Source organism: Hippocampus bargibanti, linkage group LG11 (genome assembly GCF_051943395.1).
Source record: "Hippocampus bargibanti isolate YZ-2025 linkage group LG11, ASM5194339v1, whole genome shotgun sequence".
Taxonomy (NCBI): domain Eukaryota; kingdom Metazoa; phylum Chordata; class Actinopteri; order Syngnathiformes; family Syngnathidae; genus Hippocampus; species Hippocampus bargibanti.
In genome coordinates this window covers 5,031,867-5,054,105 of record NC_142744.1, presented here as the reverse complement: position 1 = coordinate 5,054,105, position 22,239 = coordinate 5,031,867, and the positions used below count along the sequence as shown (strand labels likewise).

At 40.3% G+C, this 22,239-nt stretch overlaps 1 protein-coding gene across 1 annotated transcript; it reads left to right on the top strand.

Annotated features, from left to right (window-relative positions):
- The first annotated feature begins 96 nt into the window (after positions 1-96).
- Positions 97-21,178, top strand: LOC148891232 (uncharacterized). Its single transcript, XM_089007808.1, has 48 exons — positions 97-224; positions 377-460; positions 2,655-2,697; positions 4,397-4,468; positions 5,672-5,806; positions 5,877-5,921; positions 6,321-6,437; positions 8,091-8,156; positions 8,258-8,293; positions 8,526-8,588; positions 8,675-8,710; positions 9,605-9,646; positions 9,728-9,811; positions 9,910-9,954; positions 10,048-10,119; positions 10,355-10,399; positions 10,470-10,523; positions 10,674-10,737; positions 10,910-11,014; positions 11,122-11,280; positions 11,371-11,379; positions 11,461-11,550; positions 11,727-11,878; positions 12,135-12,207; positions 12,280-12,386; positions 12,499-12,682; positions 12,765-12,836; positions 12,934-13,041; positions 13,127-13,345; positions 13,407-13,568; positions 13,662-13,829; positions 13,949-14,092; positions 14,247-14,357; positions 14,464-14,642; positions 14,842-14,905; positions 15,018-15,092; positions 15,317-15,424; positions 15,519-15,626; positions 15,800-15,871; positions 15,961-16,089; positions 16,287-16,394; positions 16,459-16,614; positions 16,674-16,781; positions 16,929-17,066; positions 17,205-17,321; positions 17,544-17,732; positions 17,809-18,092; positions 19,198-21,178. The coding sequence occupies exons 2-48, from the start codon at positions 420-422 to the stop codon at positions 19,453-19,455; spliced, it is 5,016 nt and encodes a 1,671-aa protein (XP_088863934.1). The 5' UTR covers positions 97-224; positions 377-419; the 3' UTR covers positions 19,456-21,178.
- The last annotated feature ends 1,061 nt before the right edge of the window (positions 21,179-22,239 follow it).

The window sequence follows — 22,239 nt, the reverse complement described above, 5'->3', positions numbered from 1 at the left end:
TGCAACTGCGACCTGCCGAAAACGCTGCTTTGACATTGATTTTTTTCACCCTCCTTCATTGAGGGACCCTGAAAGCAGGGGTGGTACGCCCATGACGCCCAGCCCCAAAAACGACATGATCGTCCTCATCTTGCGATGAGACTTTTTTTTAACTTCCAGCAGTTAGACTGCATCTTGTTGTGCCATCGTTCTGTCTACAATGACGTTAGCTGTCTAAATTTCGGGTAAGCGTGATTATTTTTTTTGTTATTGATCAAACTACTATAATGAAATGAAAGGAGCGATCATTCATAACTGTTTTATTTATTTTACTGAACTGAAGAAAGCTTTAGGGTTTCAATTAATTATGTTGGTTCATCCGTTTTATCTGCCACAGGTGTATGTGTTGAGTTCAATGACCTGTTCAGATAGTGGGAGACATGACTACTTCCTGTGCAGCAAATACATTGTGTGCACTCCGGTGAGTACTCCTATTCAAACTTTTTGGTGTCATTTAGAAATGTCATTTTTGGAAAGAAAAAAAAAACTATGACTGGGACCACATAAACAATGTGGAGTCTGAATTACTGAATTACATTTATTGCTACCTTGATTCCAAAAATGATTTTTATTTCTGAAATATATTTGAAGTGAAAACACACTTTTGGATGTCAGTTACTGCTCTTGATGATCTTCCATAAATCTTAGCGAAAGAAAATAGATGGTTTGAAAGGGGAGTAGAAGAAGCTATTTTCCTAAAACAGCAAAATCCTTCACTTAACCGCCATGGTGGGGTGAGGTTCAATTTGGATCGTTCATACAACAGACTGCTTAGGCAACATAGGCTTAGTTATGCTGATGAGGTGAAAACAGAGCAAATGGCGCAATCAGGCCAGTCATAGACCTCATACTCAGGCAGAACAATAGAAGTAATCGGTCAGGACAATAGAAGTAATCAGTGGAGCCACAGGTAGTAGTCCTCTGCTGCCCCCAACCTGAGAGCAGGGACCAATCATAGCAGAGTCCGGCACCGCCACGTCCGGACAGTAGGGATATATATATATATAGGGCCGAAACTACCAGCAAGACTTTAGTTCGCTGAAGAAGCATCTTGGATAAGAAGCGAAACGTCTGACATCTTCATAGAAGAACAGATGACGGCTGAAGAAACCTTTTCATCGATGGACCACTCATGTACGACTGAGAGCTTACACAGACTCTTGATGATGTTTTTAAGTGTGGAATCGGCATCATGTTTGCTTAGTTTTTTTCTGTTGCCAGCGAATCGCAGATACACAAACGACAATTGACATTCGAGATCAAACCTGCAGGGAATTAAGAATGTTCAATTCGCCTGCCGGGCAGCACAGGGCTTTTTAGAACTGAAGTCAATTTGCAATTCTGATATTTCAGCAAGAAGCATGAAGTCGATGCAAATAATTTGCGTTGGTGGGCCACATAAAATGGTCTGGGGGGTCGGATCTGACCTCGGAGCCTTGTGTTTGACACTTCAGCCTTAAACTGTATTGCAACCATCATAAACACACTTGTCTACTGTTTACGCGGGCGATCAACACATCTGTACACTTGTAATTTCACAGTCTGTATCAATTGCCAATAGACTCTTCTACAGACAACTGTTTGGAAAGCCCTTTGCTCAAAGGCTATCCATCTGTTAATTCATTCATTCATTCATTCATTCATTCATTCATTCATTCATTCATTCATTCATTCATTCATCCACCCATTCATTTATTCATCCATACATCCATTCATTAATTCATTAATTCATTCATCTATCCCGTTTGTTCATTTGTTACTTCATTCATTCATTCATTCATTCATTCATTCATTCATTCATTCATTCATTCATTCATTCATTCATTCATTCGTTCGTTTGTTCATTCATTCATTCATTCATTCATTAGTTCATTAGTTCATTCATTCATTCATTCTTCCCCACACCTGATCATTCATTCATTCATTCATTCATTCATTCATTCATTCATTCATTCATTAGTTCATTCATTCATTCTTCCGCACACCTGATCATTCATTCATTCATTCATTCATACATTCATTCGTTCGTTCGTTCGTTCGTTTGTTTGTTTGTTCATCCATCTGCCCAATTCATTCATTCATTCATTCATTCATTCATTCATTCATTCATTTATCCATCATCTACCCAATTCATTCATTTATCCCATCAACCACATGAACCCATCACAATTCATTCATTCATTCATGCACTCCATTCATTCATTCATTCATTCATTCATTCATTCATTCATTCATTCATTCAACCACTACATTCATTCATTTTCCGATTCGCTGATACGCACAAGGGTCGTGGGCGGTGCAAGAGTCCATCCCAGCTGACACCGGGCTGCAGGCGGTTGACACCCCGAGCCAGTTGCCATTCAAACGCATTAACCACCGCACCCGTCCAAAGGCTATGAAATAAATGTAGATTTTTTTTTTTCTATATGACAGTGGCAGAAGTGTGGGTGTTCAATGTGAGGCAAATGTGGCCAACATGACCCAATGGGTTTCCTCAGTTCAAGAAAATATATTGCCTTTTTAAAATAACTCAAGGATGATCAGTTATCTTGGATTTAATAACAAATATACAGTATAGTGTGCATTCATTTTAATTGCATATATTATCTTTGCAGGTGGATCCTCGTCCTGCTCGTCGCTGCACAGCAGCTTGACGCAGTAAGAATGACCCTGTTCTCATCTCCTGTAACTGCTACCTGTAAATGCAAATACATACTTCATCAATGGAACAGCTGCACTTGGAAAGCTGCACGACAGCGTTTATTATGGAACACCATGACAACTAAAAGACATTTAAAAACAACAATCGACTTTACTACAATATGTTAGACAAGACATATTGTAAATAAGCAAATTAATACCGTAAACTTTAATGACGTATACTTTATCGTTCTCTTTCTCTGGCAATTTCTGTCAAAATTCCCCTGGTTCTCTATGTATTTATTTTTTTAATGTGTAATCCTGAGGCTATTTTATTTTAACTAATTCACTGCCGGACATGCACAAATATGTCCACTCCATTGCCAGGGTTTTTGTCATTTTCACTTGAATTCCTGGACCCACAGAATATTGAGTTTAATAATAATAATAATAATAATAATAATAATAATAATAATAATAATAATAATAATAATAATAATAATAATAATAATAATTTATAAGCACCTTTCAAAACTCTCAAGGACACTTTACAGTCACAAGATATTTTTTCTGCGGTAAGCAGCGGCAGCCACACGTGCCAGCGTTTGCTCAACCTGGAAGTAACATAAAGTAAAGAAAAGAGTCAATTTTACAATTATCTAGGACATTTAGTGACCTCAAAAGCAAATCTCATCATCGTTAGTGTTTGATGAATAGAGCTTCAAAATGTGCATTCTGGACAAAAGCCATGTTAACATATCTTTGAAAATGATCATTTTGAGAGTGTATGCTAGCTGAGGACATTTTAAATTTGTTAGCAAGGTAACAACAAACTTAAGTGCATAGGACCCTATCTGTGATTTTTATTACAAAACTATGTACACTCACCGTTTTGGAGGGTGTATTTTGATCAATTTGAAACTCCCTTGGTTCTCTCAACCTGCAATGTGGAAGCGGTGAACTGTGCTGCATCACACATAAATATTGTTGTGTTACTTTTTATTTGATGAATTGGTTCAGCTACGAGAATACATAAACATTCAATGCATTGTAAGAAACCTTAGATTATCTTCTTTCATCAGAAAAAAAAGAGTTAATTCCTAAATTATATGGGTCTGGAGTTATATGAGCTTGAAATAAGGGCAGCTGTCCAAAATACATTGCAATACATACATATTGGTTTATATAGCGCTTTAACATCAACTGAAGCTGGAACAAAGCGCTAACATGGAAAACAGGAAAAAGCTTCAGCCTTGTGGAAAACAAAACACATGGCCAGCGCTTCATCGGCACCCAAAGAAGAAAAAACAAAACCCAAACAAATTCGGGAATGATGCTCTATGTCATATTTTAAATTCCCAAATAAATTCGTGAATGGCAGTGAATGAGTCAATCGCTGCAGTAAATATTCAATTCATCCAATGAATAGCAAAACTCATGTACTGCCTGATCCCAAAGGAATACATTGTATGTGAGAACGGTTTCAGTTTTTCACATAGAAACTTCTCCAAATATTTTGCTCTGGTGGCAAAACATTTCTTTGTGGGAACCGTACTCCCTATTTGGAGAAAGATAAGGCTGTCATCAAGGTCAGGTTCCCTATTTGGCCATTTGGTAACCGCTGATCTGTTGGAGGTATTTTTGCAGACGCTGTCAACCACGCTCTTCATTGAAGTAGCTTCTGATTAAAATGTGTTTTTGTTTGTCCTTTTTGCAGGGGAATCTTGAGGGTCCATGTGAAGGAAGAAACTGTTCTGTATGTCAGTGCCTACCTGCAAAAGGCGCACGGGTACGAAGCGTTTTATCGACAGAGTTAATCCGTCAGTAAAAGATGTCAAACGGTGGAAGATGAATAGTCATCACATAATCAGCGTCTGTAATATATTGGTAGTTTCATTCACTAAAGCTGTTTTCTTTTAAATGGGAAGCTTATAGTCTTTGGTGCCCTCTTGTGGGGATTGAGGTTTTGTGTGAGGGGGCGCTTCTCTGTTTGGACAGGCCAAATATTGAAAGTGGTATTATATTGGACAGAAAAAAATGAAACGCATTTATCTGGAAGAAATTATAAACAGTATAAAATAAATAGGACAATGTTGCGAAATATACAATACAATAGGTATTTATATAGCGCTTTAACAACAGCTTAAGCTGTAACGAATCGCTTAACATGGACAACTATCGTATACAGACAAATAAAGCAGACACAAAGATAGTAGAAGGCACCAGGGAGTAAAACGAGGATCAAGTCTGAATCATACTGAGTCAAATGCCAAAGAGTAGAACTGATTTTAACTCAATCACTGCTAGACAATGTGCAAAACTAATAATAATAATAATAATAATAATAATAATAATAATAATAATAATAATAATAATAATAATAATAATACATTTCATTTATAAGCGCCTTTCAAAACTCTTAAAGTCACTTTACAGTCACAGGATAAGTTTTTATGTGGGTGAGCAGTGGCAGCCACATGCGCCAGCGTTCACTCAACCAGGAAGTAACTCAAATAGCTAGAAAGCTAGCTAGCTAGATAGCAAATGGATAGCCAGCTAGATAGCCAGGTAGCCTGCTATATAGCTAATAGATAGTAAATAGCTAGCTAGCTAGACTCCAGTGCCAGGGTTTTTTTTAATAATTTTCACTCAAATTCCAGGACCCACAGAATATTGAGTTTTGGAACGACATAAACATTCCATACAGCGTAAGAAACCTTAGACACCCTTCTTTCGTCAAAAAAACATGAGTTAATTCCCAATTTATATCAGTCTGGAGTACAAAAGACAATTGCTGCCCACTTGCGGAAGGGAAAAAAACATTGCCAGAGCTCTGGCCAGCGCTTTATCGCCAACCAAGCAAGAAAAAACAAAACCCGAACAAATTCGGCAAAATGGCGCTCTACGTCATATTTTCAATTCCTGAATAAATTTGGGAATGGCAGTTAATGAGTGAAATATATTCGACCAGGGTGACCCATTTTCTTTGCAGGGACTGCCAGGTAAATCAGGCAAGCAAGGACCTCGTGGGCCAATGGGACAATTGGGCTGTAAGGGTCCGCCTGGACAGAAAGGCCGCCTGGGGTCACAGGGATCGCCAGGACCAGAAGGCCCTAAAGGAGCTCGGGTAAACTTTTCAAGCAATTAGTTGTCATACAGTGTCAATGCTGATTTTTTTTTGTTGTTGGATATTTTAGGGCAACACTGGCGCTACAGGTTTTTCGGGTCATGATGGTTTATTGGTAAGTGATGATTGGTTCAGGAACCCCCCCTCCCCTCCCCAATGCCCTTCTTTTACAATCTTTCATAAGCTAATACAGACGCTCCCCAATTTACGAACGAGATACATTCCAAACGGTCGTTCGTAAGTTAAATTTGTTCATAAGTTGCTTCAGTGCTATGTTTTTAATAGAATGTATGTTGAAGGCTTGCATAAGCATGTTTCAGATTTATATGAATATGTTTGAGTCGCCTGAATTGGTTTGTACTAAAAAATAAACATTTAATAAAACATATGCTCTATAACAATATGTACATGTTCAACTGGAGAGAATCTTATGTTACTACATAAATGTTCATCAATACTGTTGTTCGTAACTCGAATGTTTGTAAGTAGGGAAGGGTCTGTAAAATATTTTTAGGGTCATCCTGGAGCAAGTGGAGAGCCTGGTTTGCCTGGAGTCGACGGTTGTGCGGGGGCTGATGGTCAACCCGGCATCCCCGGTATTCCTGGTCTAGATGGTCTGCATGGGCCACCTGTGAGTAGAACATTATATTTGTAAATACAGTAAAGTCTCGTTGTATCGATAACGGTTATATCGATAGTACTGCTTATTACGATACTATTTCTATGAACGCAAGGAGAAAATTTACATGCCGCAGGATTGGATATATCGATAGTCTGGTTACATCGATATTTTTTCAGACTCCCGTTAATATCGATATAACGAGACTTTACTGTAACGTAAGCGCTACAGGAATCGGTGATGGGGGAGTTGCAAGCACATCTTTGGGTCATCATTAATTCTTTACTGACACCGTGTGGTCGACATAGGCAAATGCCATTTATTATAAACCCCTGCAGATTTTTTTGCTGGATGCAAAAGAATCATTCAGCTTTGTGCACAATAATTAGTGCGTGTGGAATCTCAGTATTTACGGGTTATAATGAGTAGGCCAAAATTTGTAAAAACATTCTTTTTTTTTGTTAAACTCCTCAAAGTCTTGATTGAGCATGGAGTAAATACCATTAAGTATTTTCCAGAAAAATAACTGTGGTCCAGTAAAAAAATATATTAGAAAAATTAAAACTACCATATTTTCCAGTATATTAGGCACACCCAAAAGCATTAATTTTCCTGAAAAGATGACCCTGCGCCTTATATGTGAAGTAATATTGAGACACAACAGGTCTCGCAAGTACTGTCAGCAGCCACAGGCTCCTTCCCCATCCCGATAGAAGAACTATTTTATAACCCCAGCCTCTACTATCGCGCCTTATAATGTATTATGCCTTATATTTGTAACATTTTTATATCTTTATATATTATACAGTAAAGTCTCGTTATATTGATATCAGTTATATCGATAGTACTGCTTATTACGATACTATTTCTATGAACGCAAGGAGAAAATTTACATGCCGCAGGATCGGATATATCGATAGTCCGGTAATATTGATATTTTTTCCGACTCCCGAGAATATCGATATAACGAGACTTGACTGTAATTGGAAAACATTTTTCATTCATTGAAGGTGTGCGTTATAGTCCGGTGTGCCTTATATATGGAAACAGTTTTAAAATACACTGCAAGAATCCAAACTAGGGCGTGGAAAATCCTACTGGACCCTCCGCACCCTGCCCACCACCTTTTCCAGCTACTCCCCTCAGGCAGGGGCTACCGATCCATGCGCACCAAATCCACCAGACATTTAAACAGCTTATTCCCTGTTAGTTTTATTTTTTCTAATTTTGTTGTTGTTGTTGTTTTTTGCAGACCGAATTTATTTTTCTGGAAAATACTTCATGGTATTAAATCCTTGCTCAATTGAGATTTTGTGGGGTTTAACAAAAAAAAGAATATATTTACAAATTTTGTCCTAGTCATTATGACCCGTGAATACTGAGATTCCACACACACTAATTATTGTGGAAGGAGCTGAATGGTCTGTAAAAAACTTAATATTAAAACTAATAATGAAAAAACTGCAAACGGGTAAATCCATTGGTGCTGAATCGTGAGTATGCAGGGATCCACTGTATTCTTATACCGAAATAGCAAGTCTTACAATTCAAATGCATTCATTCAAAATGTCATTGTTTAATGCAGTTTTTTATTAAATGATTGAACAAAAAATCAAATTTTAAATGCAATTGACAGCATGACATAATAGTTTGTCTCCTTGTTAGGGATTTCCTGGACCAAAAGGACTTAAGGGAGAACCCTTATATACCGATTATCTTCCTGGAATTCCCGTAAGAATCCTCTTTTGTTTCTTGTAAAATCAGGTAGTCATGACTATTTAAATTCCAATGAATCATCATTTATTTTATTTTATGTATTTTTCTTCTTTCAGGGCGATCCCGGCCGACCAGGGGATCAGGGTTTAACTGTACATTTATTTACTTAACATTTTGATGGTATAATGGACACTCTGAAGTTGAGAAATGTGAAGGATGGAGATTACTTCCAGTAAAATGTGATCTAAAATAAAGTAGCTATGTGAAAGACCACATTGTACGCAAGACTTTGGAGGTTCCATTGTTCATCATGATCTCTCACCTGTGTGATAGTAAAATACAATATGAAGTGCTTTTTACATACATTCATTTCTATCCATTCAGGGCCCAATAGGAGTCAACGGACCTAAAGGCCACAACGGGGCGCCAGGCCCACCTGGAAATCCGGTAAATATATAGTATTACACATAATAACTACAACACATATACCAATGCTATTCGGTCATCATGAATATCATTGTCGCCCCACTCAGGGTTCAAGAGGGGATAAGGGTATCCGAGGACAACCAGTGAGTAACTTGCTATACCGTCATTGCATGTTATAGCTGTTGCAAAATGGAATCATAATCCACATGAACCAAATTAGGTCAAACAAAAATGTACGTGTGTCAGAAATATTTGTTCGGATACTTTGAACAAAGGTTTGAAAACAGGAAGAATGTCTTTTACTGCCAGCAGGGGGCGTAGCCATTCATGACTGACGCCCAACCTCTGCAGCCCTCTGCCAAGCTATTATGAGAGTACAGTAAAGTCTCGTTATATCGATATCGGATATATCGATAGTCCCGGTTATATCGATACTATTTCTATGCACGCACGGAGAAAATTACATGCAAACAGGGTCGGATATATCGATAGTCCCGGTTACATCGATATTTTTTCGGACTCCCTTGAATATCGATATAACGAGACTTTACTGTATATGGAAAATTAAGTGATACATTAGTAAAACACAGTCTTCTTGATTTGAATACCACACCCCTGGACATCCCATATTACAAGCACCAACATCCATAAACCAACAGACCATAGACATTTAATGGATTGTCTTTCTATGAACTGATAGATTTATAACCTGGCTAATGAGCTCTTCCTGTGAAGGAGTTACCAAGTCCTAAATTCCGCCCAAGGCCAGATCTCCTACCTGATGATGACAGTTCACCTCAGATTGACCCCAGCTTTTCTGTGCTTCCTTTATGGGCCTTGTGTTCAACCAACAAAGCACACAACAGCATTAAACTTTTATATATGATAACTTCTGTTCTCTCTGATGAGAATGTTTCTTCAGCCGTCATCTGTACAAAAGTGAAGGTTTCGGACGTTTCGCCTCCTATCCAAGAGGCTTCGTCAGCGAACTAAAGTCTGACTGGTCGTATTCTGTTCTCTCTATTCTCTATCTGCAGGGTGACCCTGGAAGACCACAGCCAGGCACAAAAGGAGACGATGTGGGTGCCCAAATCGATTGAGGAGTGTGTGTATGTATGGTGGAGGCCTCTTTATCACTTTCCTTTCATATACTGTTCCAGGGTGAACAAGGCTTGCCGGGTGCGCAAGGACCAGAAGAAGTTATCGAATTTCCCCCAGATTTCCTCCCGCCCAAAGGTTACAAGGTATGTGTGAATCCACGTGATTTTCTTCATCGGGTTGAGCATTTTATTTCATTTGAATAATCCTTGAAGAATACTTGCTTTGTTTTGGTGTATTTCAGGGAGACAGAGGACATCCTGGATTATGTGGACCAAAGGGCCAGCAAGTGAGTTAGAATCTTCTGGCAAAGGCCGAAAAATGTGACTTTGTAATAATGACTTGATTTATATATATATATATATATATATTTTTTTTAAAGGGTGGTCGAGGAGACACCTTTGGTCAAGGAATGAAAGGAGAGGAAGGAATTCCTGGTTTTCCTGGATTGAGGGCAAGTCATTTACCATGGCAATACACTATTAGGAAACACCAGAGACAGACACGTAGAAATTAGCATTACTAACCTTACTTTAGCATTGTTAATGTATTATGTGGATCTTAGAAACTTGACAAAGCAAAAAAAAAGCTCCAATTTCTTGGGGTATTCTTTTAGTGTTTGAATCTCGTATGGTCAATTGACCTGATTTAACAGTATTGTCACTTTAAGATTTTGTCCCTCCTTTTAGGGGCTTTCGGGGTCACCTGGTACTTCAGGACCAGTGGGACATGAGGTACAACCAGATATAACCAAAATCATGATTGAACTGTAAGATTGGTCAACTTATATATATTGATATTCAGGGTTTACCAGGTGAGAGGGGGCTTCCAGGTCTCATTGGAACACTAGGACCAAAGGTCAGTATTCTTTGGAATTTACTTTTTACTTTGATTCAGCAACTTGTAGGTTTATGTGTTAAAGCTGTTGATGTGGTGTAAAAGGCCATTGAATAAAAAAATAAAATAAACTGTACCATAATTTCTTTGCCTTTTGTCACTATTTAACAGGGCTACCTTGGCGATCCAGGTCTCCCTGGGCCCATACAGTATTTGAAAGGGTCTCCTCTCAGAGGTGAGATTCAAATTATCCACGACAAATACTGTCTGTCATCATAACAATCATCATGATAATTTACGGAATACTTTACAGTCTGGCTGATAACAATGAAAAAGTGTGCTGCCAAATGACAAACTTTTAATGTTTTCATAATCAGGTTTTAACACATAACATATCATCTCCACAGGAGCAAAAGGTGAAAAAGGCTATCCTGGAAATCCTGGATTACCAGGTGACACAGGATTAAAGGGCGTGCAGGGACCCCCTGGCCCAAAAGGACTGACATATACAGGTTAGACATTTCTGTTAGATCAGTTTCCCCCTGTGGGATTTGGAGGAGCGATTAAACACACATGATTGGTATGTCTTTATCTTCATACAACCTTTTTTACTGCTTAGATGGGCAGATTGTTCCTGGTCCAAGGGGACCCCCAGGTCCCAAGGGCTTTAAAGGAGAGCCAGGGAGATTCAACGATTTAATAAATCCCCTCCCGGGCCCAAAGGGAAGAAAAGGAATCCGGGGGATTAAAGGTGTCATCGGGCTTCCTGGTTCTCCAGGTATTAAACCACCTTCAGGTCACGTTTCCAAAATTGTATTGTGAAGATGACATAATCTAATGCTGTGTGCTTTGTGTGTGGTCTATTCAGGATGTGGTGGTGAGTATGATGTCCTTCTTTGAAACCAATATCAATGTGTATATGGTAACATTACAGTACCTTACATTTTTTATTCCATAGACTACATTTGTGAGCCTGGTCAACCAGGAGTCCCTGGTGATAGAGGACCCCCAGGATATCCTGGAAACAAAGGGATCCGTGGCTATAAAGGTATTTATTTATTTTCTCATTTATTTAATACATCTAAATGATCAAATAGAAAAATAAATATTTGCAGGCATAAAGAGAAAATATTTCCTTTCATTTTTAGGTGTCTTTACAATTTGAAAAAAATTAAGAGAACCGCAGGTATATTGATTAACCCATTTTACCAATGAATCCCGCAGGCTACGAAGGGAGATGTGAATGTCGGTTGGTTCCAGGAGTGCCTGGTCTCCCAGGTCAGCCTGGTTTTCCAGGACCTCCAGGATTACCGGGAACTCCAGGAATGAAAGGAAACCCAGGCATTAAAGGAGAAGAGGGTCCCACAGGGCCTCATGTGAGGACAATTGGGATAATGAATAGTATATAGTATAGTATATATAATAGTAGTGATCGATATTTAAACATTGATACCAAACTGTCTTACACTGAGTGACGTTTGCGTGTCACAAAATATAACTATGATGAAGATGATGATGAAGGGAGCATGTTCAAATCAAAATTCTCAAACATACTGATAGTTAACATTTTTTAGTTGACTTTGTTAGTGCTGCAACCAAGTCTATATGTTTTGTTTCTGTGTGGAATTGCAGGGGGTACAAGGATATGTGGGTTCAAAGGGAGTAAAAGGACAAAAGGGTGATGGTTTTGTTACAACAGTTAAAGGTGAGTAGGCCCAAAGTTATTGAAAACCACTTGTAGTCTGTAAAAAAAAAATCTGATGTTTTTGACTAAAAGGTGAAAAGGGAAACCAAGGAGACCCTGGTTATCCTGGTACTCCAGGACAAGGGGGTAGACCAGGACTTGATGGTCCTCCTGGGCTGATGGGAGACCCTGGACCATCAGTAAGTACCATGTTTTAATACTGGAAATAGATATAACTTAACATTATTTTGGTGCATGATAATGAAAGATGATGAGTTTTATTTTAAATTGCTACTTCACGAATTTTCTTAGGGTGACAGTTATCTAGATAGACCAGGTTCCAAAGGAGACCAGGGTATAGTTGGTCATAAAGGTCTTCCAGGCATTCAGGGGCTCCCAGGTCATGGTTTCACTGGCCCTCATGGTCCAAAAGGTCCAAAAGGAGACCAGGGGTATCCGGGCCTTCCAGGAATTACTGGGCGAAAGGGCCCACCAGGTCGAATACTTTTAATTCACTCTGTGAATTTTTAAAATTTGTAGGCACATTTGTAAAGTCTTTTGTTCCTGTATGTCATTAGGTGACACTGAACTATGTTGTCATGATAATGTGACGGGATCACCTGGAGTCAAGGGAGAGCCTGGTTCACCAGGTAAGGCATTGCACAGTAGCCTGCCAAACTATCAAACTTCTTGACATGATTATTTCGTATTGCAATTGAATGTGATTGTTCATTTTAATATTAATAGGGATTCCAGGTGAGCCAGGAAGGGATGGAATTTCAGGAGCTCCAGGACTACCAGGACCTAAAGGCATTTCGGGAGATGATGGTGGAATCGGGGCCATTGGACTGCCAGGTTATCTGTCAGAATTTATAATCTAAAATAGCTGACAAATGCTTATTGATATTTTAACTATGTAACATTTTTTTATTTCTAATAGGGCCCCGTGGTATAAATGGAGATCAAGGCGACCCTGGTGTTAATGGAAAAAGCATTGATGGCCCTCCTGGGACTCCCGGACTACCAGGACCACCAGGGAGGAAAGGTTCCACTGGAGATGTGCTTCATGCTTTGCCTGGTCCTCCTGGCCAGCCTGGCCAACCTGGACTTAGAGGCAGAAAAGGGATTCCTGGCCATCCAGGAAACCCAGGTTTTCCAGGTTAGGAAATAATCCAAACATTGGCCCAGTCAGTATCTCAAACATTTAAAAACATTCACAGGTGCACAAGGACCACCTGGATGGCCAGGTCGACCAGGAGAGCAAGGCTCTGGTGGTGACCCTGGAGCACCCGGACCTCAAGGCCAGGAATGCTCAATATGCGAGTCTAGAGGATCCCCAGGACCCCCTGGTCCTCCAGGAAAGAGTGGGCAAAGTGTGCCAGGTGAGAAGGCAGCAGAGTATCTCCCAATTATAGATATGTTATGATTTTTTTCATGTAAAACTGAACATTGCTTCATAATGTTACACCCTAAAGGCATTCCTGGGCCACGGGGGGCAAGAGGAGATACAGGCCTACCTGGTCCTGGCCCTGTGGGTGCACCGGGTCTCCCTGGTCTACCTGGTATACGAGGCCCCGCAGGGCCAAGAGGCTCTGTTGGCCCTCCAGGAGATCTTGGTAATAATGGCTGGCCAGGACAGAAAGGTTAGCCATGTCAAATCATATAATGAAAATGCGAAGGAAACAAACCTTCCAATCAGAACGGAATAAATTATGTTGCTGCTCTTGCTGAAATTGTAATGCTATTCTGATTAACTGTTAAGGTGAGGTGGGATTCCCTGGCAGGGATGGGTCCACAGGCTTACCAGGTCCTCCAGGTCCTCCAGGTCCAAGAGGCAATCAGGGGGAAAGAGGTTTTAATGGTCCACAAGGTGTCACGGGAGAATCCGGATATCCTGGTATTAAAGGTATTTATGACGTTAAAATATTTCACTCGACTTGCTGCTGACTGTATCGGGCTTAATGGTTTGGAGACTTGATCTCCAATAAAGTCCACAGTAGTGGCCACTGTTGTTTATAAACCAGACTGTCATGTGTATAATCCACAAATATGGGTTTCAGGAATCCGTGGTCCCAGAGGATTACCTGGAGAATCAAAACTTGTGTCTTTAAAAAAGGGAGAACCGGGACCACCAGGCAGAAGAGGACAACCTGGTCCACCAGGACCAATAGGCAACTGAACTTTTCACTCACACAATTATTTATAGATTAAAATATTGTTTCTCATTTTATGGCAAAACAATTTTTGATTAGCTCATCGTTTCATTATTTTCTTTAGGATTAAAGGGCCAAAGAGGAGCGCAAGGTGATCCGGGACCAGATAGTTTCCTTGGTTCACCGGGATTTAAAGGTGATTCTGGTGTACCAGGGAGACATGGGATACCTGGAGAACCTGGGCACCCTGGATTAAAAGGTTTTCCAGGACCCAGGGGATACCGTGGGAATGATGGAGATCCGGTATGAATCTGAAATGACTCTTATCCTGTTAATTATGTTGGAGATGCTAGGTTCCTTGATTCTCTTTGTCAGTCATCATTGTAAAAAACATTACATTTGGATGCATGAAAATCAAATATAGTGGTTGTTCCAAACCATTGTGTGATTGTCAGAGCTGCAGTGCAACAAAACATATTCATAGAAATACAATTTCTTTTAGGGAGATGCAGGATCCACGGGACAACCAGGAAATCCAGGGATTGCAGGATTGCCAGGTGCCAAAGGTAAAACCATATCCTTAAAATGTATTTCACAAAATGTGATCAAGGGCAATAATCTTTATTTTCTGGATTATCATATGGCTTCTTGAACTACTTGAATCAATGACTTTTCTAGGTGAACCCGGAGACTCTTTTGGACAACCTGGAAGCCCAGGACCAAAAGGAGTTAAAGGAGAGAATGGATTCAGTGGTAAATTGAGAGTATAGTAATTGAGCAAGAGCATTGACAAGTTGTTTGTTGATCTTTTTTGTGATCAATTTAAATCCCATCTCTTTATTTCCCCCCATCACAATACAACATTTCAAGTTCTTGCTAATTACTGCGAGACCATTCTGCAGCCTCTGGATTACATAGTGTAAGCAAGCAACCCATTGGATGTGGTTTACGAACATCTTTCAATTTCTTTAATCCAGCACTGATTGGGGAACAAGGGGATCCAGGTGATCCGGGACCAACAGGATATTCAGGCGCACCTGGACATCCGGGTACTCCTGGTGAACCAGGAAGACATGGTGGACCGGGTGATTTTCCAAGGCTGCTTTCGTTGTTAATTACTTTCAAATTAAGTGTTGTCGTAGATTTTGGAGTCTCTTCTTTATGATCTTTTCTTGATAGGTTTTCCTGGGTTGATTGGCCCAACCGGTCATCCAGGGGTTCCAGGTGTTCAAGGTGATTATGGGGATGCAGGGCCTCTCGGTCCACCGGGCCCATTTGGACCCCCAGGTACTGATGTATTCTTTTGAAACTCCTGTAAAAAAATAATGACAAGTGATGTTGTGTATCGTAACGGCTACGTATCATTTATTCGGTATTTCAAGGTATCAATCATTGAGATTTTATACTTTTACTTTTTACACTACCAATGATATTAATAATAATATTAATGTTTTCATAAGGACTGCCGGGGCCACCTGGTCTTTCTGGACTGGATGGTCTCAGAGGTCCAAAAGGGATGAAAGGAGCAAGTGGTAAAGACATGTTTAAAATTGCTTTATATATATTTTATTTATTTGGTGAAATCATTTCTTATAAAACCAATTCCTTTTAATTTTTTAAGGAGTAACTGTACCAGGCCGTCCAGGACCAGATGGCTTTCCTGGAGCCAAAGGTTCCAGGGGACTTCCGGGGCCTCCAGGACTATCTTATCCTGGGATAAAAGGCCTCATGGGTGCCCCAGGTGACTCAGGTAGGAAATGAAGAACACTCAATTTCATCGAGAAAACAGAAAAAATGAGAACTGCAGCAACATTAAGATGTTTACTTTTGGGAATTATGGGATAAATGGGGTTTAGTCCTCAAACCTGAAATAGTCAACGAGAATAAGTCACTTATAATTGCATACACATGTTGAATTCATATCACTACTGTATATTCTTCCATTAGGTCCACCCGGTTCTCCAGGTGAACCTGGATATCCTGGGAGAGAATGTGACAAACCTTTGCCGGGACCTGTTGGAGATCAAGGATCTGAAGGGGCTCCTGGGCCACAAGGTATGATCACATCTTCCTCATATGCAATGGCTTTTTTATTTAATGTTCTACTTTTCCTATTTAGGGCCCCCTGGGCCGAAAGGGGAACAAGGCAGCCTCTTTTTCCACAAAGGAGATCCAGGGCCAACTGGCCTTCCTGGGCCTCCAGGTCAAAAGGGAAACAAGGGCTATCCAGGAAATCCAGGACCTTCATCATACCAAGGGATTCCAGGACCAAAGGGTAAACATGATTAGACTATGATTCAAAACTGTATTCTTATTCTTAATTCACATTTGCAGGTGAGCGAGGCCTTCCTGGTTCCAGAGGTTTACAAGGAGTTCAAGGACAGAGAGGTGATCCTGGGCCTAGCGGGAGAAAAGGAATGCACGGCCCAACTGGAGACATTGGTGAGTCATCCAGCTCCTGTAAGATAAGCTAAGCACCTGGTTCGGCCTCTTCAGAGAGAGAAACATGCTTCACCAAAACTGCCTGTGGATGTTATGACTGATGCACAGGCACACACTGCTAACTGGGAATAATCGTGTCTTGAAAAGGTGCAAAGGGCAATCGTGGTGATTCTCTTTCTGAACCCATACGGAGAGCTCCAGATGGGCCGCCAGGACCGGCGGGTTACCCAGGACCCGTTGGGTTGCCTGGCGCTGTGGGTTCACCTGGGCGTTACGGACCAAAAGGCAAGAAAATCAACCAGTCCTGGGTTAACCGTGCATCTCACCCAATCTGATCCATACACATAGGTAGTTATTTGGTCATGGTGTGTGTCAGTGTTTAACTGAGAACCATTTGATTTTCTCTCCTCTTCTCGGCTCCAGGACCAAAGGGTCCAACGGGTTCTCGTGGCAACGCTGGACCACCGGGTCCTCCTGGTATTGATGGTCTTATTGGTGATCAAGGAGATTTTGGTGAGCTAGGATTTGTTGGGCCTCAAGGTGAGTGCAAACCTCATACAATTCATTCGAATTTTGAGTATTGGAGTTGATATCATTAGAAATAAAATAATGAAGATGCCAGCAAATTGCTGCCAAAGACCTGCTTGTATTGGTTTTGATGGGAAAAAAAACACCCAGGAGTCCGAATTTTCAATTGATTTCTTTGCATCAATTTTCTATGTTTTGAATTGTGTCCACTCTGCACCGCTGACCACTCCTCAGGCACCCCAGGTGCACATGGTGACCCAGGTGCGCCAGGTTATACGAGGACAACAAGCTCAGGGTTCCTGTTAGTTCTTCACAGTCAGTCAGTTCAAGTGCCTCATTGCCCCGATGGCACTAACCAGCTTTGGGTGGGCTACAGTCTGGCCTACTTGGAGGGACAGGAGAAGGCTCACACACAAGACCTTGGTGGGTAAAACTGCTCAAGATTCACATTTGCGGAGGCTAAACTGTGAGTCTACTACATAACATTCTTTTTTTGTAGGTCAAGCTGGCTCTTGCTTGTCAGTTTTTTCCACCATGCCATTCTCGTACTGCAACAAAGCCGCCTGTCACTACTCCGCACGGAACGACAAGTCCTACTGGCTATCAACCACTGCAGCCATTCCTATGATGCCGCTCTTTGGCCATGACATCAGATCCCACATAAGTCGCTGTGTGGTGTGCGAGACACTCATGCCCGCCGTGGCTTTTCACAGTCAGGATTCATCCATTCCCCAATGCCCATCTGGCTGGAGGAGCCTTTGGACGGGCTTCTCCTTTCTCCTTGTACGTATAAAATGGACACTTCATCCAGATATCATTTTCTTACATATTCATGAAAAAAATCAAAAGTCAAAAATAATATTAATGAAAAAGTCAAAAGCAAAAAACAAAAACAAAAGAAACTGTGATTGCTATCATTCAAATTTTGACAGTCATCTGTTAGATGTGCCCCTAATAGTCTAAATTCGGAATTCTGATTACGCCGTTGTGTTTGGCGACTTTGTGGACATGAGCTTTGGAACGGGTAAGGGAGACGTTTTTGGAGTTTACGCGGTGACCAAAATGACCATTTTTTTGTTTTTTTTTTTACGAGTTGATTAATCGATGCAATGGAATTGGAAAAATATGAAAAAAAGTTAGATATTAACATGATTGCATATTGATGGTACAGAAAATGCAGAAATGTAAATTATGTTAGCAATGGAGGCTTGGTTCCATATGCCTCATTTATTTTATTTAATTTATCTTATTTGTTTATTTATTTATTCATCTATCCATTTATTTTTTTATTTGTTCATTCTCGAAATTTATTTATTTATTCATTTTTTTATTCGTTCCTGAAGTTTATTCATTCATTTATTTATCTAGTTATCTATTTAGTTATCTGTTTATTATGTGTATATATACAGTATGTGCTAGCTAGCTTGCTATCTAGCTTGCTATCTATTTTAGTTACTTCTGGGTAGAGTGAACGCTGGAACGTGTGGCTGCCGCTGCTCACTTACAGGAAAAAAAACGTGACCTTGAGTTTTGAAAGGCGCTTATAAATGAAATGTATTATTATTATTATTATTATTATTATTATTATTATTATTATTATTATTATTATTATTAATGTAAATTAAGCATCAAAATCCCTTTGTTTTTATATCTGTCTGAAAGGGCGTCCATTTTACTATTTGCTATCGACTGAAAAAGACATCAAATTGGCTCACGGCGGAGAAATATCACAAATCAGGCATTGGGTCTGTTTTAGTGTTCGACTGAAAAACAAATAACAGAATAACATCTCATTGTCATTTTTTTTTGGCTTATTGAAAATCAAAAGAGAAAAAAAAAGCAAAAAATCATCCTCATCTCGCTACTTTTCTATTTGTTGTTTCACCAGCAAACAGGAGCAGGCGACGAGGGTGGCGGCCAGTCTCTGACGTCTCCCGGCAGCTGCCTCAAGGACTTCCGAACCCATCCGATTATCGAATGCCAAGGAGCACGAGGTTCATGTCACTACTTCGCCAACCTCTACAGCTTCTGGCTAACAGCCATACGTCACATAGATCAATTTATTAAACAAAAACCCGGAACCGTCAAAGCTGCCGAGGAGCAGCGACGCAAGGCTAGTTTGTGTCAAGTCTGCTTCGGACAGTAGAGGAAATCTGGGCGATTCGGCCCGATTGGTAGAAGAAGTCATCTATGGATTTCCTGGTGCTCAGGTTTTTTTGTGTTTAAAAATATATACGTCTAAATGAAAAACAATAACAAAAACAAAAACAAATGACAATGTGAACAATAAGATTGTCCATTTAAGCTCCTCACGAGGGCACATTTTGTGGTTGCTGCCTATCGAGGCGAGTGATGCCCAAACATATACGTCTTACATGATAAAAATATCACCGCATACTGTTATTGAAATGTTAGGGTCAATATTAATGAAGCAGAAATCAACAGTAAAAACAAAAATATGTTTTAATCCGAGGGGAAAAGAGAGAAAAGGAAGAGGAGCTGTTGGGGAGTGCTTTTGTAAAGACGGACAGGATGTGACGTCATGACAGGAACTCCGAGAAAATAAAACGCTGTGTAAGGAAATAGAAGAGATGTTTAAAATGTGTTCGTATAGTGAATTGCCCTAACACAGGGGTCGGGAACCTTTTTGACTAAGAGAGCCATGGCTATATAGCTATTTATCTGGCTAGCTAGCTAGCTAGCTATGAGGTATCTATTGGCTAGCTAGCTAGGTTTCTATCTATTTGAGTTACTTCCGGGTTGAGTGAATGCTGGCGCGTGTGGCTGCCGCTGCTCACCCGCAGAAAAAATATCCATTGACTGTAACGTATCCTTGAGAGTTTTGAAAGGCACTTATAAATGTCATGTATTATTACTATAAATAAAATATTTAGATTTTTCACACACATGCTCGCACACACGGCCACTTTTCAACAAAATGTCAGAATATATTATTTAAAATAAGTTTGTGATAATACTCACCATTAACATTAATGGTTTTCTGTTCCTCATGATTGGTAAAAATCCAGCCAAACGATAGGAATGAAAGTCAACTTGCCGGGTCCATACGCAAAGTTACTGCTAGCTAGCCTGCACACGGCTCATTAGCTTCCACACTTGCTTTCTACTGTCTCTCGCAGAAGTATATTGATGCTAACCTTAGCATGGGGCTTGTCAAAGTGCTACTGACATTCGACTGTTTCATCGATGGTATTGTTTCTTTGCAAACATTTAAAATTAGAATCAGAACCTTTTCTCTGCACAAAGTCGAATCCTTCGGTTTATTCAACCTAAAGTAAAGTATATTACTTGTTATTTTTTACTCATTGGGCTTATTTAAAAGGGGTGCTTACCTGTTTCAAAAACGCCCAGTATTATCCAATCAAAATTGCGCTTTCCGCCAATTACAGCCCAACAGGAAATGAACTGTGAAAAAGTGAGAATATGTATTCAGGATTATTGGCGAGCCAGATGCAATCATCAAAAGAGCCAAATATGGGTTCCTGACTCCTGCCCTAGCTAACACATACCACCAAACAAAAAAATGATCCCCAACATGCATAGACAATGCAGTCTTTTTTTCCCCATGGCAGGTTTCAAGTTCATATTTATTTACTCCTCTTACCAAACCCAAGTGACAATCAGAATACAGTATTTTTTTTCCTTCCCCAAACTTCTTTTTCTCCTTTTTCTTTTTACATGTTTCGAAATACGCAAAACAAGAGAACACTCAGTGCAATAAGACAGAGAAGTCTGACAGTGTGGTGCTCTCTCTACCTTTTCACAGTGCACATTTTATACACACAAAAAGATTGTACATCATCGTTATTACATTTGCAAACTCCACCTCCATATGTTAGGGTTGCGGGGGGAGGGGGGGGGGGGTTAACATTTTAAAACAATCCTTTTTTGTATTTTTTTTGTATGTTTTTTGTTTTTTATTTTTATTTTTAGATTTAGCTTACATACAGTGTAGCTATAGGCACACACAAACACAGAGCTCAATCCCTTGGATACTCACACGCACCGGTACGACACAGAAGGGAGTATGTGTGTGTGTGTGTGTGTGTGTGTGGGGGGGGGGGGGGTGTTCTGCAACGCTGATTGACGCCACATGGGGGGGTTGGGGGGGGGGTTACTGCACTTGCACTCTGAGGGCCGGAGCTCATCCGTCAAACCCATACGATTTGGCAATGTGGGCATTGCATTTTAACGTGCAAAAAAGGGGGAACCAATCGTGATGATGTAAGCAAGAGGCTGAGGTAGAGGGAGAGAGCAGAGGGGGAAGAGGAACGTTTTTACCAGTCTGGTTGGATGTGATGGAACGATGATGGGTAGTGCAGGTTTCTTGGCTAAAACCCCCGAGATTTGGAGGCCTTTGTGCAACCCCAGTCCTTATATATATCTTTTTTTGGAGCTGTTGCCATGACATAGGTCCTTGATGATGTCTGTAAAATATTTATTTTCAGCCAATCGCAATCTATCCAGGAACAAGCAAAAAGGGGCAATGACCGCATGTCACACACACGGTCAATCCCGAATGAAGTCTTGACTTCCCTGCCAAATAAAACGCACATGGCAATGCTCATCGACTTGTCACCTTTTCCAAAAATATATACTGTATATAAGTATCATATTGAAAGATATTTCTTACGCAAGTGCATATGGCTATTATAATCTGTAGTTAAAATCAAGACGTGTTCTAAAAGCTCAGGTGCTGATTGTACAGGCTGGTTGTGAGCATCAAGTATTTACACTGTATTCTGATACTTGCAGTGTGCATGGCAAAAGTAAAGGCGCCGGCCGGCATTCGACGGACCAGCTATTGCCACCAACCCCATTTTTTAATAATGAGCAACCCATCCAAAGTGCAACCACAAAGTGTCTCTCTGAAAACAGGCTTTGGCTGATTTTGGAAATGATACTGTGA

What these genes read in the sequence shown, in the direction of transcription:
- LOC148891232 (XM_089007808.1), top strand. Translation starts at nt 420, where the DNA reads ATGACTACTTCCTGTGCAGCAAATACATTGTGTGCACTCCG. An exon ending in CTGCACAGCAGCTTGACGCA is followed by an intron (nt 2,698 to 4,396) that starts GTAAGAATGACC and finishes TCCTTTTTGCAG; the next exon opens with GGGAATCTTGAGGGTCCATG. An exon ending in AGGATTTGTTGGGCCTCAAG is followed by an intron (nt 17,322 to 17,543) that starts GTGAGTGCAAAC and finishes ACCACTCCTCAG; the next exon opens with GCACCCCAGGTGCACATGGT.